The sequence below is a fragment of the Oratosquilla oratoria genome, chromosome 8 (genome assembly GCF_046742065.1).
Source record: "Oratosquilla oratoria isolate Oo_2021 chromosome 8, ASM4674206v1, whole genome shotgun sequence".
Classification (NCBI taxonomy): Eukaryota; Metazoa; Arthropoda; class Malacostraca; order Stomatopoda; family Squillidae; genus Oratosquilla; species Oratosquilla oratoria.
Window position 1 is genome coordinate 14,026,012 of NC_134784.1, and position 18,031 is coordinate 14,044,042.

Consider the following 18,031-nt stretch of genomic DNA (forward strand, 5'->3'; position numbering starts at 1 on the left):
TCATTCACACATACTCCCTAACTCCCCCATCCCCTTCCATGCATCACAGCATCATCCATACACGACCATTCTCCACTCACCTCTATCTCCTGTCTTCTCCCTTCCTTCCTCAATAGACATCCACCTATTCACCAATGCCCTCTGAGCATTATAAATACAGTAATCTTTCTCATATCCAAACTGCCATTATCTGAACATGATTTATGTGTATTGTATACCACTAACTCAAAACAGTGAAGGTAAACCAGGTTTGGCTGTTAAGCCCAACTGAGGATGAACTGTGCCTCAATGCATTGCTTTTTTATCCAAGCATTGTATTGGGAACAGGACAACCCTTTATCATGCAGAGATGGGAGGGGTGGTTGTGTTTTGAATTGGCCACCCTCTTTATGTAGGGGAAAAGACATATAGTATATGCATGCACGTATGCAGAATCCAGAAAGATAAAGACATCCACTAGCCAGGCCCATATATATCTTAGTCAATATTTCAGGCTAAGTAGCCTGTAGGGCTACATACCCAAAAAGGATAAGGAGAAGAAGATGGTTTTATGTCAAGAAAGTCTCCATCTTTCTGACAGCAGTAGCACCATGTCAAGGTTCCTCTAACTGCTCCTATATAACGAGGAATGCCTCCACAACAAAAAGTATATTTTTTACAAACCTAATTGTTAATACCTATTTGATATCATGAATTTCACATACAAACATGTTTTCTACGTGTTGTATTCATTCAAAGTAGTAGATTATGTGAAATATGGATGTAAGTTTAGATTTTCTCATCCTGAAGATGAAAAGTACATGAAAAGAATAGAAAACATACCTGAAGGTTTTGAATCCTATGTTTGTTCCTCTCCTGTGCTTCTGATAAGGATTCTGTCAAGCTTAGGCAGCTCTCATCCAAGTCCTCTTGTTGTTTTCTGTTTAGATGAGAAAAAAAATGTTAAACCACCTCACTACCATGACAGATGCTCACTGGGTGAGTGGGTTAAAGCATCGCTACTTGCAGCGGAGGTCAATGTGATGTCAGTCCAAACCCAGCCACCAGCAAGTTGGACCAAGAGCATGGTTCATTAAATTCTATGCTGCAAAGTCCTCTGTTAGGGGTATAGGGGTAATTCGCAATGTTAAAGTGAATCAACTACCAAGATGCATGTTCAGATATTTTATACTGACTACTGAAAGACAATTCAATTCAGATGAAGACAAGGACCGCAATGAAGGATATAAGGATATTTAAATTAATCCCTTCATCATCATAATATCCCTTTACAGATTGTACATATATACCAACAGCTTTTTTCCCCTTACAATGTAAGGGAGGTAGCCAAAGTCAAAGGCATAAATCCACTCCCACCCATTTCATCCACACATACTCCACACCCATTCACTACCACTACCTCCTTTTTTTCTTGGCTTCTCCTGCATCTCACCCACTGCCCTGGGTCAATGCAATATAGCAAGACACAGCACATCCACAGCAAGGCTGGTTCATTTAATCGGCAACCCCCCACTCCATCCCCTCATGCAGAAAAAGAGAAAATGGGAGGAAATCCCATCAGGCTGCATCAAAATATCATTCACACATACTCCCTCACCCCCATCCCCCATCCAGTATTAAGGGAGAGAGACTGGAGGAAGAGGATAGCTTTAGATACTTGGCTGTGAATGTGGCAGGAAAGGGAGGAGTGGAGGTGGAGGTAGAATGTAGACTGAGAGAAGTATGCACATTGGGGGATTAAAAAGTGTAATGAGAAATAGACATTTGGGAATGGGAATGGGTGCTAAGAGGAGATTATATGAAGGAGTTATTGTGCCTACAGCACTGTATGGGGCAGAGACATGGAACATAAGAGAGGAAGAGTTTAAATGTGTTTGAAATCAAATGCCTGAGAAATATGGTAGGGAGAGAGTGAGAAATGAGAAGGTGAGGAGGAGAACAGGGGTGGAATTGGAGTTGGGAGATACAGTTGATGAAAGAGTATTGGGATGGTTTGGACACATGGAAAAAAAGAGTTAAGAAAGATCAGTAAAACAGGTGTTGAAGGCAGAGGTGGAGTGAGTGAACACGAGGGAGCAACCAAGGATGAGATGGATGGATGGGGTAAAGGGGCAATGGGAAAGAGGGGATTGTCTGTTAAGGAATGAGTGGAGAATGGCTGTGTATGGACAATGCTGTGATGCATGGAAGGGAGTGGGTGGGGGATGGGGTTGGGGGGAGTGTGTGAATGATATTCTGATGCAACCCAAAGGAATTTCTCCCAGTCTTCTCTTTTTCTGTACGAGGGGATGGAGAGGGTGGTCACCACTTAAAGGAAGTGGCCTTGCTGTGGATGTTCTGTGTCTTGCTACATTGCTTTTGACCTAGGGCAGTGGACAAGATGCAGGGATGACCTGTCATCCATGAGGAGCCAAAAAAAGAGGGAGGTTTGGTGAATGGGGGTCAAGTATGTGAGGATCAAATGGGTGGGAATGGATTTAAGCCTTTGACTTTGGCTACCTCCCATGTAAGGGAGAAAAAGCCATTGGTATATGTATATTCATATAAAACATTGTGGACTTGTTATTAACTAGTGTCTAGTTTTAAAACACTTTCTTGAATTTGTGGCACTTTTATTTTACAAGTTTTTGTATTTTTGAGTTTTAACCCTGGACAGGTAGCGTTGTGTCAGATCCGCACCAGGACGCTGCGCAAAACGCGTTTTTTGGTTTCTGCGCATAGACGCCTGGCATGATCTCGCTTGTATTTCAGGGACCGTTAGTCATTCACCGGCCTCAGTGAAAGCAACATGTGTGTCACCTCTGCTCCGCCACCTTCACCCGCTATCGCCCTCCAAAGTTGTAAATGGTGCATATCTGACACCACGCTACCGTTACTCGGGTAAGTCACGCAATTGCAAAAGTTTTGCATTTTACATTACTGCATTATTACTTAGTGAAATAATTTTATTGTGTTTATCGGAAAATATCAGTGAATGGTGTAGCTACCCGTACCAATCGCCATATTGGATCGGAGGGCAGCGAAAATTTGATTTTGAGGCTAATTTCTAATTTTCAATTTTTTTCTATTATCAGATTTCAGCATGGCAAAGAGAAGCCTGACGGAGGAAGAGTATTTGCAGGCCCTTTTCGTGAGTAGCGATGAAGAAGAGCCTTCTATAGTGACTTTTGAGGCATATGCCCTCTCTGCCCTTCCTCTTCTAATGCCAGGACCAAGCTTTTGTGTGCAAAGTGCCATAAACCTGCATGTAACTCGCATGTCAACTACATCTGTGACCAGTGCCATCGCGCGTGGTAAGTTTCACGAATGATTTTTTTTTACCAGTTTATACTTACTAAATATAATTTTTAATATTTTTTATCCTTATCTAGGGCCATTGTATATTACTTTTGCAAAATTTCATGCATATCCATCAATTATTAGTACTCTAAATATGCCTTTCTTTTACGTAAATTGCGCACAGTAAGGGTTACATTGAAACTAAGCCTTTTTTTTTTAGTTTATAGTCACTAAATATCATTTTATAAGGTTTTGTCGTCATCTAGGATTATTGTAGATGACTTCTGGAAATTTTCATCCAGATCTAATAAGTATTACTACTATAGATATAGCCTTCCTTTCACACCAAAAATTTTAGTGATTTTGTACATAGAAAAATTAACCGCTTTTTCTTTTCTTTACAGATTTTGCAGTTTTGCTCCAGTCAACAATGTTTTTACATCAATCAACTCAGGAACTCTTCTACTTTCAAGAAAATACTCGTTATTAGTGAAATTTGGTATTCTAAAGTGTACAGTGCCTGTTATTTGACCAAATGTCTATTTTTACAAATTTTTTCGTAATCATGTAAGTAAAGTGTTATTTTTATATTCAGCGTTTTTTTTCTCCTTCACCAGTAGAAAGTAGAGTCTTTATATTATTAAAATATAATAAAATAAATAAAGAAGGGCATAATGGTAACTGGGTATAAGCGCCCAAAGTGAAAGTAACACCACGCTACCTGTAGCGGGAGAGTTTGTCCACGCTACCTGTCCAGGGTTAAATAAGTGATTATCCTTCATCCATGAGGAGGTAAGACGGAAACAAGATTGGTGGATGGGAGTGGAATGGGTGGGAGCGGGTGTGTGCCTTGACTTGGCTACCTCTCTTATAAGGGGGAAGAATCCCTTCATATATAGATGGATAGACAAGAGATTCCTAACCTGTATCACCATCACCATCAGATTAAAATTTTACTAACTTTAACTTTGATGATAACTGATCCTTGACCATCTTCTCTCTCATCAAATTCTCTTGACATTCCTGCAACTGGCCACCAAGATATCGTGTAACAGCTACTGTTTCCTCAAGACGCTCTGCCAATTGGTGGTTTTCCTGCAACAGGACAGCAATACGTCCCTTCAGCTCTTCCTTGTCTTTATCTGGAAACATCAACACTACAATAAATGGAAAATGAAAGGATATCTTTGGCCTTACAATATCTACCATATATACTCGCATTTAGGTCACACTTTCTTAACTAAATATTTTGCCAAAATTAGGGGTGCGACCTATCCACTAAACATTAATGAGGGACAGCATTACTCTGTCACCGAAGTCACAACAATTGGCAATTTCAATGTGACAATGACACGGAATTTCAGTGATGTTCACACAATATGCATCGGAAAGCTTATCAAGTTCTTGTATGCATAAAATATATATAAATATATATATATACATATATATATACATATATATATATATATATATATATATACATATACAGGTACTCCTCGTTTAACGACCTACTCAGTTAACGACAACTCGGAGTAACGACGGGCTTTATGACGTCGTTTAATGAAAATCTCTCGAAGTTACGACGTCGTGTACGATAATTAAGTTGGCTGAGGCAAATTTGTATGATGTTATAAATGAACTTGTACGGTGGATATTAGCTGTGAGGTAAAGTGTTCTGAAGCTTAGGTCTACATTACCATCCTGCAAGCTGCAAAAACTACCTGGGGTACAGTGTATACCGGTAGTGGTGAATTTTTAGTTTCGACCATGGGCGCAATATAACAATAGAAAATTAATTATTAATTTTGTGAATTATAATGTATCAACATAATATGCAATTTTGTGAGCGGAAATGAAAAAAAAATGCTAAAACAGATTTCGTAAGTAACGAAGTCATGTCGGACGAATGGTACACCATGTTTGTTATGATAGATGCCGATGTCGAAGAAATGAAAGGATGATAAATTAATTCGTCTAACCTAAACTAAACTAACCTAACCTGTGTTTAATAAATCATTACCTGCAAATTAAATGTCATCCGGCTCATCCTCGTTGTCGTCGTTGTGAGAGACGTTGGCAGACGACAAGATGGCGTCCCGAGCCTATGCTACCGACTTCGTTCATTAGCATATTTTCTTGTAGCAAGGTATTTTTTACTTTCATTTCCGCCCACAAAATTGCATATTACGTTGATACATTTTAATTTACAAAATTAATAATTAATCTTCTATTGCTATATTGCGCCCATGGTCAAAACTAAAAAAATACCCCGGTATTCAATATGGAATGTCAGCATACGCGGATTTGGTCATATACGGTAATTTTAGAAACCTAACCACCGTAAATAAACAGTAAATAAAGCTTTAATGTACTGTATAAAAGAGGGAAAATACACAAAAATAAAGATACATGTATTGCTGGACATTGTACATACAGTACATGTACTTATATGTATACACTTTTGCTTAACGACCAATTCGGTTAACGATGGTGCGCTGGTCCCAATTGTCGTCGTTAAACGAGGAGTACCTGTATATATATATCAAAGGTTCCTACTGACTCACTGCTTTAAATTGAACTATTGCTGCTACAAAATCATATATCAATTACAATAATATTGTAAAATATTCTATTTTCAACTCTTTCGTATGTTTTATAGTGTGTTTATAAGAAATGCAACCTTGACACTTTGTTTACCGTACATTATCGTACATCACCTGTTTCACTTGTGGCTGCATTTCTATGAAATGTGCACAAATTATGTTTTCATAGCATAACGTAACATCCCGTAATGTAACTAAACTTATAATTTTCATTATAAAAAATTATTATTTTTGTAAACTTCCATTAGGCCTACCATACTGTTAGATCTACAGTAGATCGTATGGAGTTTTAGGCCTAATAACTGCAAACCCTTATCATAAGTACAGTACCAGTAAGAGAATGAGCTATGAAGTAGGTTTTAAGCTGAAAGTGGTGGATTACGCAGAACATAGAAACAGATCTGCAGAAAGGGAGTTTGGGGTTTCAGAAAAGGTAGTGAGGGGATGGAGAAAATAGAAAGATCAGCTTAAAGAAATGCCAAAATCCAAGAGAGCAGCAAAGTTTTCAGTATCTCCATACCAAAGTCTTGAAAAAGAATTGTTTGATTGGGTTGTAAACCTTAGAAATAATGGCCTTATTGTAAATATACTTTCAATAAGAACCAAAGCCCTTCAGCTAGCACCAAAATATCATTTTATACATTTTAAATCTTTAGCAAGGTGGTGTACAAGGTTCATTAATAGATTTGGATTGACACTACAGCAAAAAACTCATATTGCTCAAAAAGTTCATAATTTTACCAAATCTGTTCTGAAGGAGTGTAAAATGTTAGATTGTTCCCTAGAAAATATTGGAAACATGGATGAAACTCCCATGTATTTTGATATGCCAGGAAACACTACTCTAGACAGAGTGGGAAATAAAACTGTTACAGTAAAAACTACAGGACATGAAAAGCAGCATTTTACTGTTGTGCTAGCCTGCCAAGCTGATGGAAAAAAACTTCATCCAATGGTTATCTTCAAAAGGAAGAATATGCCAAAGGAGTCTTTTCCACCAGATGTAATTGTGAAAGTACATCCTAAGGGATGGATGGATGAAAACCTAACAAAAGTTTGGTTGGATGAAGTGTGGATGAAAAGGCCAGGGGCCTTGCTCAAACCCAGAAGTCTTCTAGTCTGGGACATGTTTAAGTCACATTGCTGTGAGTCTGTCAAAGTTAAGCTGAAGGAATGCCACACAAGGCAAGCAGTCATTCCGGGTGGTTGCACTTCTGTTCTGCAGCCACTTGACGTTTCAGTAAATAAACCTTTCAAGACTTACATTCGGAAATTGTGGACATATTGGATATCTGGTGAAAAAGAATTTACTAAAGGTGGTGCACTGAAAAGACCTGGATTGAGTTTAATTGTAGAATGGGTGAAAGAAGCCTAGGGCAGTAATCCTGAAGAACTAATTATCAAGCCCTTCAAAAAATGTTGCATCTCAAATGCCATGGATGGAAGTGAAGACGACATGTTATATGAGGATTTGGTTGCTTCTGAATTTACACAAGTGAGGACTTGGTAGCTTCAATTACAAGCACAAATGAGGATGAAGATGAACCTAAGTTATGATGAGCTGAATGACTACTATGAGATGACCAATGGTGATGTGTTAATTGATGATCAAATGATAAGATTGTTTGAAAGTGATGATGACAGTGAAAAAGAATTTTCCGGATTTGACAGTGATGGTGAAAGTGAAAAATATCTCGAGGGATACAGTCCTGATGAAGTACCAGACCCTATATAGGCTAAATGAATAAATACTTTTACTAAAGTACAGTAACATTTTCTTCTATACTGTTGTATAGTGTCCAGTTGACAGTCTCCATAGATTTTTTTTGGTCAAGTTGACTATAACGTTTTTGATGCAAGTGTATCTGTTTACAATTAAAGTTTTAGAAATGCAACCGTTGTTTATGCAAGTTTGCATTATGCACACGTGTGACAGTCGGACAATGTACATGTGTTCTGATATTAAAATTTTGTGAGTAAAGTTTTGAAATAAAGGTAAATATCTGATAATTTTTGTTTGAATGGGTCTTGTAAATCGCCAGATTATAGCCCAACCTATCCGCAGGCCAACCACAAATAACCACTTTGACAATCACAAAGTAGCGGTGCAACCTATCCACAAGTATATGCAGTATTACATTACAAAAATGTTACAATGACATGCTTTATGAATTTTGTTTTGGTTAATCCCAAAAGTGTACATGGCCCTCAATGTAGTGGTCCCCCATTTGAGATTTCAGAAACAATGGACAAAATCCAGTAACTCGAAATAAATTTCTCCAAGCCCTCCCATTACATATTCCTTGGTAAGTCTGATATCAAAATACAGAAAATATGTTGAATTTGTTATATTTAAGATCTATTTACATTATATTTACAATGTACATCATTTGAATTGCCATTGTCTTACTTTCCTATAGCACACTCATAGCACTACAGCAAAATGTCTCAAAATTTACTCAGTAGCTATTTCTTGAAGGCAGTTTAAGAATTTATAAGCAAGTTCTATCACATCTTATGCAATTAAAGAAAGAGAGAAAGAAAAGAAAAGTGAAAGAAAAAAAAAATCAACCATAAAACTCTTACCAGCTCTTTCCAATGATTGCTGCCACATTTCCAACCGTTCATCTGAATCTGCCATTCTTTTCCCCCGACTCATCCAGCCTTCAGCTCCTACTGTGCCTTGAGGGGTAGAATCTTGCTGCTTTGGCATCTCCTCTTGAGCGTCAACAACCCTGGCAGTACTAGGTGTTCTGCTATTAGCCAATTCATTCACTTGCTCAAAGCTTCTTTGAGGAGATCTCTGAGGACTGTATGAGACTGAGAGTGTGTTTCTTATGGTATGCTGTGGAGTGTTCAAGTCAAAATCATAAACATGTTCTTGTGTTTCAAGTTTTCTTTTTGATCTACTTGAACCATCTGCTTTGTCTCTTGAATGTTTTTTGAAGTTTTTAAGAGTAACAATCTTCCCCCCTTTAATTTCTCCATCTTTCATAGGATCACAGGCTTTCCTAGTTCCTGTATCATGCATAACATCAACATTAGAGCTACCTCTCTTCGTTGGTGAGCTGTGAGGAGAAGAATCATGCAGAAGCTGATTTGATTCTTCGGATTCATCTTCTGAACTACAACTGTCTTTACTCTTTATATTATGCAACTCATTGAGTTTCCTCATCAACTTCTTGTTCTCTTCAACAAGTTCCATTACTTTTGTTTCAAGGTCTTGCTTACTTTCTACTAACAGCCTGTTATTTGTCAACACTTCACTAAATTCTTTTGTGTTTACATCTGTTTGTACTTCTGCCTGAACCTTTTCGGTAGTTGACATGAATGGCGAATTTGGGGTAGGTAACTGAGGAGCCTTTACTACACAAGGAACAGGTGGTGTCTGTTGAACACCTGTAGGCAGCATGGACTCTGAGACAATAGGTACTGGGTCTAATGCAGTATGCATCTGTCCTGAAGAAATATGAACAGGTTCTGATGATAACAGTGTGGGATCTGGTGGGACAAGTCTTGGCACGGAGTTCACAAGTGGAACCTGTGAAGCATTAGGTATGGGTTCTGAATTTACACAAGCAGGATCTGAAGCAACATGTACATAATCTGAAGTGATAGGTATGAATTCTGCAGTATCTGACATGGCTGGTGCAACAACAGGCAAAGAACACCGAGATGACATCCTTAGAGATGTTTCTACAGGCTGTCTTCCACTATGATGCACACAAATCCCTGTGTTCTGTGGATGTTCTTGTACTGTAGAATGGACATTACAGTGACATGTACATCTTGGCTGATGAGACTGGAATCCATGCATTTCATGACTATGAACCATGACACAGGTCTGTGAAGACGGCTGGCACCGAGATGTGGACGGAGTAAGCGTGTCAGTGTTTATGGCAATGTGCATTTCAGAAGTAGTAGCACATGTATCCACTGTACTTTCAGTATTGGTGCAAGCATCTACCGTATTATTAGTCTGAACAGCCTTTGTCTGATATAATGGGTGTCCATCCATAAAGGAGTTCATATTGCCAGGGTGTGAAGCTTTTGTCCTTTCAGTAGATTCTAAGCTTGTAGCTACAGAATATACATTGGCAGAGTGCACTGGTTCAGCACTGCTACATGGCTGACCATGTTGGCTTGCAGGATTTGATGTATATGCAGTCTCTAGAGATGTAGATTCAATAGAGTGTGTATGTGTAGAATGTGAAGCTTCTGGGATTGTGTACAGACCATACAAGTCTGTTGTTTGAACATACTGCAAGCTTGTAGGGTCCTTCTCAGCTTCCTCTGTGGTCATGTCAGAATTACTTGGAACTAAATCTCCAATATTTTTGGCTCCATGTGAAAATAAGCTGTCATCTATTCTGGTTGTCAAAGGCTGTGGAGAGGCAAGAGTTGCTGAAGTTTTCTGTAGTTCAGATGAAGTGTCAAGGACATTAGTAAGGTGTCTCAATTTAATAGGATTTGATTGCTCTAAATTTTTCTCTTCTACATCCAAATGACATTCAGAATGGATGTCCTTTTTAACCTCTTTGTTTCTTGTTATTCCCTCATGCACATTCTTCCTCTTTTCCTCAATCAGCTGCCTTTGCAAATTCTGATTCTGCTCAATCAGTTCATTCACTTTAGTTTCAAGATCTTCTAATCGTAAATTAGTGCTTAAAGATAAATTGGACGGATGCTCAAGCTGGCCTTCTTTACCTAAGTTTTCATCAACGAGACTCATGGGTGGAGATTCTAGCTCAGGTTGCTTTTCTGTTCCAGATCCTGAAAGGTGTTTTTGCAATCTTCTTTCCTTTTCTGAATATTTTCCATCTTCAGGGAAAGATTTATTTCTACCATCCTCCTCACTTTTTTGTATTTTCTCTTTTTGGTCTACAGTTTTCTTGCATTCACTTGTGCATTTATTTTTGTCTACATGATCAGAAATTTGATCACATAACTCATCTAATGGAAACAAATCCCCACTCTTACCATCTAACTTATTTTCCTTCTCTGTTTCCATCTTAAGTTCTGCATTCACCTGCAGCAATTTGTTCATTTTGCTTTCTAATTCCATTTTATGTTGATCAACTTTGGCCAGCGATTCACTGGCCATACCATGTAGGAAGCTGTGTAATTGTTGATTTTCTCGTACTAGTTCTTGAATGGTTGCATTAAGAGAGTTAATTTCACTACTAAGCCCACTATCACCAAGGCCTGGAAGCTCTGCTTCTTCATTTTTCAAATCAGAGATTTGTTCTTCATTTTCAAGGCTTACCAGCTGAAGGCTTGGAAATTCTTCTTGTTCTTCACTCACCATTGAAAGATAAGTGTCTCTAGTATTCATAAGGTTTCGTTCAACATTTCTCTTGTTTTCCCGATGAAAATATCTTGTACCTTCAGTCTGGTTCATTTCTGACTGTTTTGGTACTCTATCTCTTCTAGTCTTAGCATCACTTTTGCTCCTTTCTTTACTTCTTCTTTTAACTTTATATTCACTACTTTCATCATCAGTATCACCACTTTCATAGTGTCTTGACTTTCGACAATTTCTAATTTCCTCATTTCTAGTTACCTTACCACTTCTTCTTTTAGAGTCATCACTACTTTCGTTAATTTCACCACTCCTGATATATTTAGATGACTTTCTTCTCGAGTACACCCTACTCTTTACTTCATTGTTCTTTGAGAATTGTTTACTTCTTGAACTTGATCTGCAGCTGTCATCAGTTTCCTCTTTATAATCATGTTTCATAGATTTATTCTTTATCTTATTACAACCTACATTTTTCTTTTTGATGATATGAGAACCTGATTTTCTTTGGTATTTATGATTGTCATCAGTTTCATCAATACTTGAGCTACTAACTCTATTTCTTGCCTCCATTTTTGTTTCTTTACTCTCACGATGTCCACTTTCAAGCTGCCGATGAGCAATAAGATATTGCAATTTCCCATCCAGTAACTGCTTTCTCTGAATAATATTGTCTATGTTCATTCTCAATGTACCTGTTTGTCTTGACAGAGCATGATTTCTTTGTTCATCAGATACATGCTCTCCAGTCTCTGGTAAACCTTCATTCTGTGGTGCATCTGTGTGTATGACTTTATATGGCCTCCCCATTGACTGTAATGGTATCATAGGTTGCAAATCAAAATGTTCTTTTCTTGGAGACTGGAGCGATTCTTTCAGTCTCATCTCCGACTTGGGATCCATGTAGGAAGTAATTAGTGGAGCAGAATTACCTGCAAGGTTGGCACTGTTTGGCTGTGTAGGCACTGGACTAGATTTGTTTCTAAAAACATTTATACTATATTTAGATAATGGGCAAATTTGTTTCTCTTTTCCCTCTAAGTCTCCTTCAACACACTTATCTGGATTACGAGTTCTGGTCTCAAATACACCACTTGTACTTGGAATAGGTGTTCCTGTCATCTGCTGTCCACCTGAAGTTTTAGATACATCCCCTGATGATCCTTGAGGTATGCTTTGTGCCTGAACATGGAAAAATAAGTGAAAGTAAAAACATACAAGTGCTCAACCACAATGAGTGTAAATTTGAAATCTACAACCAGTTAACAGAAATATTTAATAAGTCAGTAGACACTGGTTTTGTGCCTATTGCTTGGGGGCAGGCAAATGTTGTTCCCATTTTCAAAAAGAGAGATAAATCATCTATATGCAACTACAGGCCAATCAGTCTGACATCAGTTATAGGTAAAATCCTTCAACCAATAATTGTTAACAGACTCAAAGATCACATCAAGACATAATTTGATTCATAACTCACACCATGGTTTCTCCAAGGTTAAGTCATGTGTGATTAATCTTCTATCTTTTTACACTAATGTATATAAGGCATCAGATAACAATGATAGTTACAATGTTATTTACTATGGCAAAGGAGGATAAGTGTTTGAATGGATTAGAGCTTGGATCAGTGACAGAAAACAGTGGGTCATCATACATAAATATACCAAGGCTTTTTCCCCCTTACAAGGGAGGTAGCCAAAAAGGAAAAAGCATAAAATCATTCCCACCCATTCCATTCCTGAATACACTCCACACCCCTCCACCCTCCCTCTTATCTTAGCACCTCCTGGATGACGGGTCATACCTGCACCTTGTACACTGCCCTGGGTCAGAAGCAGTGTCACAAGACACAGCACATCCACAGCACGGCCGCTTCATTAAATCGGTGACCCCCCTCTCCGTCCCCCCATGCATAAAAGGAGAAGACGGGGAGAAATCCCTTCGGGCTGCGTCAAATTTTCCTCACACATACCACCTCACCCCCCACCCACAGCCCATTCCACCTCATGCATCACAACATCATCCATATACAACCATTCTCCATTCACCCCTGTCTTCTGTCCTCTCCCATCCTTCCTCAACAGACACTCCCCTCTTCCTCAAAGCCCCCTTCACCCCATCCATCCATCTCATCCTAGGACGTCCCCTCATGTTCATTCCCTCCACATCTGCCTTCCATACCTCTTTTACTAGTCTTTCTTCACTCATTCTTTCCATGTGTCCAAACCATCCTAATACTCTTTCATCAACCCTATCTCCCAACTCCCTTTCCACCACTGTTCTCCTACTCACCTCCTCATTTCTCACTCTATCTAGCCTGGTAACCCCCATCATACTTCTCAGACACCTCATCTCAAACACATTCAAACTCCTTCTCTCTTCCTCTCTTATGTTCCATGTTTCCGCCCCATACAGTGCTGTTGGCACAATCACTCCTTCATATAGTCTCCTCTTAGCATCCATTCCCAAATGTCTATTCCTCATTACACTCTTTAATCCACCAAGGCATTTGCTCGCTTCTCTCAATCTACATTCTACTTCCACCTTTTCCTGCCACATTTGCACCCAAGTATCTAAAACTATCCACTTCCTCCAGTCGCTCTCCCTTAATGCTCACTTCCAGTCTACTGCCACTTTCACCCCTTCAACATCTCATCATCTTACTTTTACCCACATTTATCTTTAGCTTTCTTCTATCACATACTCTCCCTAATTCTGTCACCAACTTCCTCAATCCCTCCTCCGATCCTGCTACAAGCGCAGTGTTGTCCACAAACAACAGTTGGCTCACCTCCCGCTTTTCTCCATTTTCTTTAACCATCTCCAATCCCTGACCCACTACCCTTGCATTTACCTCTCGCACTACCCCATCCATGTATAAGTTGAACAGCCAGGGCGACATAACGCATCCTTGACGAAGTCCCACCTTCACCTCGAACCACTCATTCTTTCCATTTCTAATCCTGACACAAGCTCTACTACTCTCATAAAAACTCTTGACAGCACCTAGAAGCTTTCCTCTTATCCCGTATATCTGCATAACCTCCCATATTGCCTTTCTGTCTACCCTATCGTAAGCCTTTTCCAGATCCATAAAAGCCCAAAAAACATCCTTCCCCTTTCCTATAGCTTTCTCACATATCTGTCTTACCACAAAGATCTGATCTACACAACCTCTACCCGTCCTAAATCCACACTGTTCCTCACCAATTACTCCCTCTGTTCCTCTCCTAATCCTCTCAATCAAGATCCTCCCATAAGCCTTCCCAACTGCACTTAACCCCTACCATACGGTGGCGCACACGTAGGCGTCATGAGGAGCAAGTGGATTCGCGACGCTGCCATATCGGCATCTTGATTATATTTATTGTAGTCACCCCTGCATTTTGACATTCTCCATAATCTGCCCTTAATCACATTCTCTATGGTTTTCAAAATTCACGGGTGAAAGAGAGAACGATCGATATAAGCGGTGATTATATTTTATGATGCAAGTATTATTACGACACGTCGTACAGCTGGCATTGGCTGCTGCCCACGAGAATTAAGTCCCGGAGTGAAGTGGTTAACAAGCTAATCCCTCTGAAACTACTACATTCACACTTGTCCCCTTTTCCCTTGTAAAGTGGAACTATACAGGCACTCCTCCAGTCCTCCGGCACTCTACCCTCTCTCCAGCAAACATTGAATAACCTCACCAGCCAGTCTACCATCACTGTACCTCCTTTTTTTAGACATTCTGCATGGCATCCATCCAGACCAGGTGCCTTACCTGCTTTCATCATCTTAACAACTGCCTTCACTTCATCCTTATTTCTCCTCCATTTTCCTCACTCATCACTCTCATTTTCTTAGCATTTCCCACTGCAGCTATCTTTCCCTCCCTATCCTCCTTCACATTTAGCAAATGGTGTAAAATCCAAATGAGGAAGTGTTTCTAGTGGAGTTCCCCAGGGCTCAGTTATGGGTCCCTTATTATTCATTGTGTACATAAACTTGGACAATGGGATCAATAATGACGTCAGTAAGTTTGCTGACAACACTTAAATAGAATGCTTAATTAGGTCAGGAGACGATGATGAGATTATGCAGGATGATCTTAACAAATTGTACACATGGTTAGTGAAATGGCAACTGGACTTCAATATCTCAAAGTGCAGCATGATAAATATAGGGTTACACAACCCTGAAAATAAATATAGCTTAGATAACACATTTTTAGAGAAAAATGAGTGCAAGAGAGACTTGGGAGTTCTGGTGAGTCCAGACCTTAAATCCAGAAAACAGTGCAATAGCACTAGGAATAAAGCCAACAGAGCACTAGGTTTCATTGCTAGGACGGTTATGAATAGAAGTGCAAAGGTAATTATCAAACTCTATCTAGCATTAGTTAGACCTATCCTTGACTATGCACTACAGTTTTGGTCTCCATCTTATAGAATGGACATCAATTCATTAGAATCAATACAGAGGAGAATGACCAAAATGATACACGAGCTCAAAAATTTACATTACGAAAAGAGGCTTAGGCACCTTAACTTGCACTCTCTGGAAAGACACAGAGTGTGGGGTGATCTAATAGAGGTGTTTAAGTGGATCAAAAGCTTTAACAAGGGTGATGCAAACAAGGTCATCATATTAAGACAACAGGGCAAGACTCACAGTAATGGAATTAAATTGGACAAATTTAGATTTAAGAAGGAAATAGGAAAGCATTGGTTTACTAATCGGGTGGTCAACGAATGGAATAGACTTAGTAGTAGCCATGTAGAGAGTGCTGACACTATCAGGTGTTTTAAGAAACAGTTAACTTTATGGATGGAGATGACAGGTGGTAATAGACATGGAACTGCCTAGTGTAGCCCTTATGTTCTCTTGCAGTCTCCTTCATCCTTATGTTCTTATATACACCTACAAGACGGACAGAACCATCTACCTGCTGACTGGCTTTAAAAACTCTCAATACACTTTCCTTCATTTGGAGGTGCATCACCAAGCTGTAAACATTAACTGAATCAATTGACTTTATTTCCTTCACCTTTTCACGTGTGGCTGACAACTGACATCTGCTCCCCTCCTACTAATACTATAAGACAGTGATGCAAACATACATACATATACCAAAGGCTTTTTCCCCCTACATGGGGGGTAGCCAAAAAAAAAAAGGGCATAGAAACCACTCCCACCCATTCCATTTCCTATATATTCCACTCCCCTCTACCCTCCTCCCTTCCTCTTATCTTGGCACCTCCTGGATAACGGGTCATCCCTGCATCCTGCCCACTGCCCTGGGTCAGAAGCAGTGTCGCAAGACACAGCACATCCACAGCAAGGCCACTTCATAAATTCAGCGACTCCCCCCCTCTCCATCCCTTCATTCAGAAAAGGAGAACACAGGGAGAAATCCCTTCGGGCTGCGTCAAATTTTTCTCATACATACTTCCTCACCCCCCATACCCCACCCACTCCCCCTCATGCATCACAGCATCATCTATACACAACCCTTCTCCATTCACCCCTATCTTCTGTCCTCTCCTGTCCTTCCTCCACAGACATTCCTCTCTTTTGTAATGCCCTTTTCACCCCATCCATCCATCTCATCCTAGGACGCCCCCTCATATTCACTCCTTCCACCTCTGCCTTCCACACTTCTTTTACTAATCTTTCTTCACTCATTCTTTCCATGTGTCCAAACCATCCTAATACTCTTTCATCAACCCTATCTCCCAGTTCCCTTTCCACCCCTGTTCTCCTCCTCACCTCCTCATTTCTCACTCTATCTAGCCTGGTAACCTCTAATCATACTTCTCAGACATTTCATCTCAAACACATTCAAACTCCTTTTCTCTTCCTCTCTCATGTTCCATGTTTCTGCCCCGTACAATGCTGTTGGCACAATCACTCCTTCATATAACCTCCTCTTAGCATCCGTTCCCAGATGTCTATCTCTCATTACACTTTTCAATCCACCAAGGCATTTACTTGCTTCTCTCAATCTACATTCTACCTCCACCCCCACTCCTCCCTTTCCTGCCACATTCGCACCCAAATATCTAAAACTATCCACTTCCTCCAGTCTTTCACCCTCAACCATTTCCATACGGTGACGCCTACGTAGGCGTCATGAGGAGCAAGTGGGTACGCGATGATGCCGACGTCGGCGTCTTGATCATATCTATTGTAGTCGTACCTACGTAACCTCCATTCTCTCTAAACTGGCTTCATCATATTTTCTATGGTTATCAAAATTCACGGGTGAAAGAGAACGAACGATTGAGCACCGACTTTACTTTTTATAATGCGATTATTATGACGCAACATCACATGTCGGGCAGCTAATGCTGCCAGAAGTGCGATGTGCCCCGGAGTGAAGAGGTTAATGCTCACTTCCAACCTGTTGTCACTCTCTCCCCTTGTACATCTCATCACCTTACTTTTACCCACATTTATCTTCAGCTTCATTCTTTCACACACCTTCTCAAACTCTGTCACTAACTTCCTCAATCCCTCCTCTGATCCTGCCACAAGCACAGTGTCATCAGCAAATAACAACTGGCTCACCTCCCACTTTTCTCCAGTTAATACATACATACATACATACATATACCAAGGGCTTTTTCCCCCTTACAAGGTAGGTAGCCAAAGTCACAAAGCATAATTCCACTCCCACCCATTTCATCTCCATATATTCCACTCCTTTTCACCACACCTCCCTCCCTCTTTTCTTGGCTCCTCCTGAATGACAGATCATCCCTGCATCTCGCCCATTGCCTTAGGTGAGAAGCAATGCAGCAAGACACAGCACATCCATAGCAGGGTCGCTTCATTTAATCAACGACCCCTGCTC

General features: G+C 39.9%; 1 protein-coding gene across 2 annotated transcripts in view; it reads right to left on the reverse strand.

Annotated features, from left to right (window-relative positions):
- Positions 1–18,031, reverse strand: part of LOC143027584 (uncharacterized) — an 82,715-nt gene that overhangs the window by 58,014 nt on the left and 6,670 nt on the right. For both annotated transcript variants that reach the window (XM_076188916.1, XM_076188917.1), the window contains exons 5-7: positions 8,469–12,366; positions 4,241–4,421; positions 823–919 (exon numbers count right to left, since the gene is read on the reverse strand). In XM_076188916.1, coding sequence (XP_076045031.1) covers positions 823–919; positions 4,241–4,421; positions 8,469–12,366 — 4,176 coding nt within the window. The remainder of the gene's footprint in view (positions 1–822; positions 920–4,240; positions 4,422–8,468; positions 12,367–18,031) is intronic.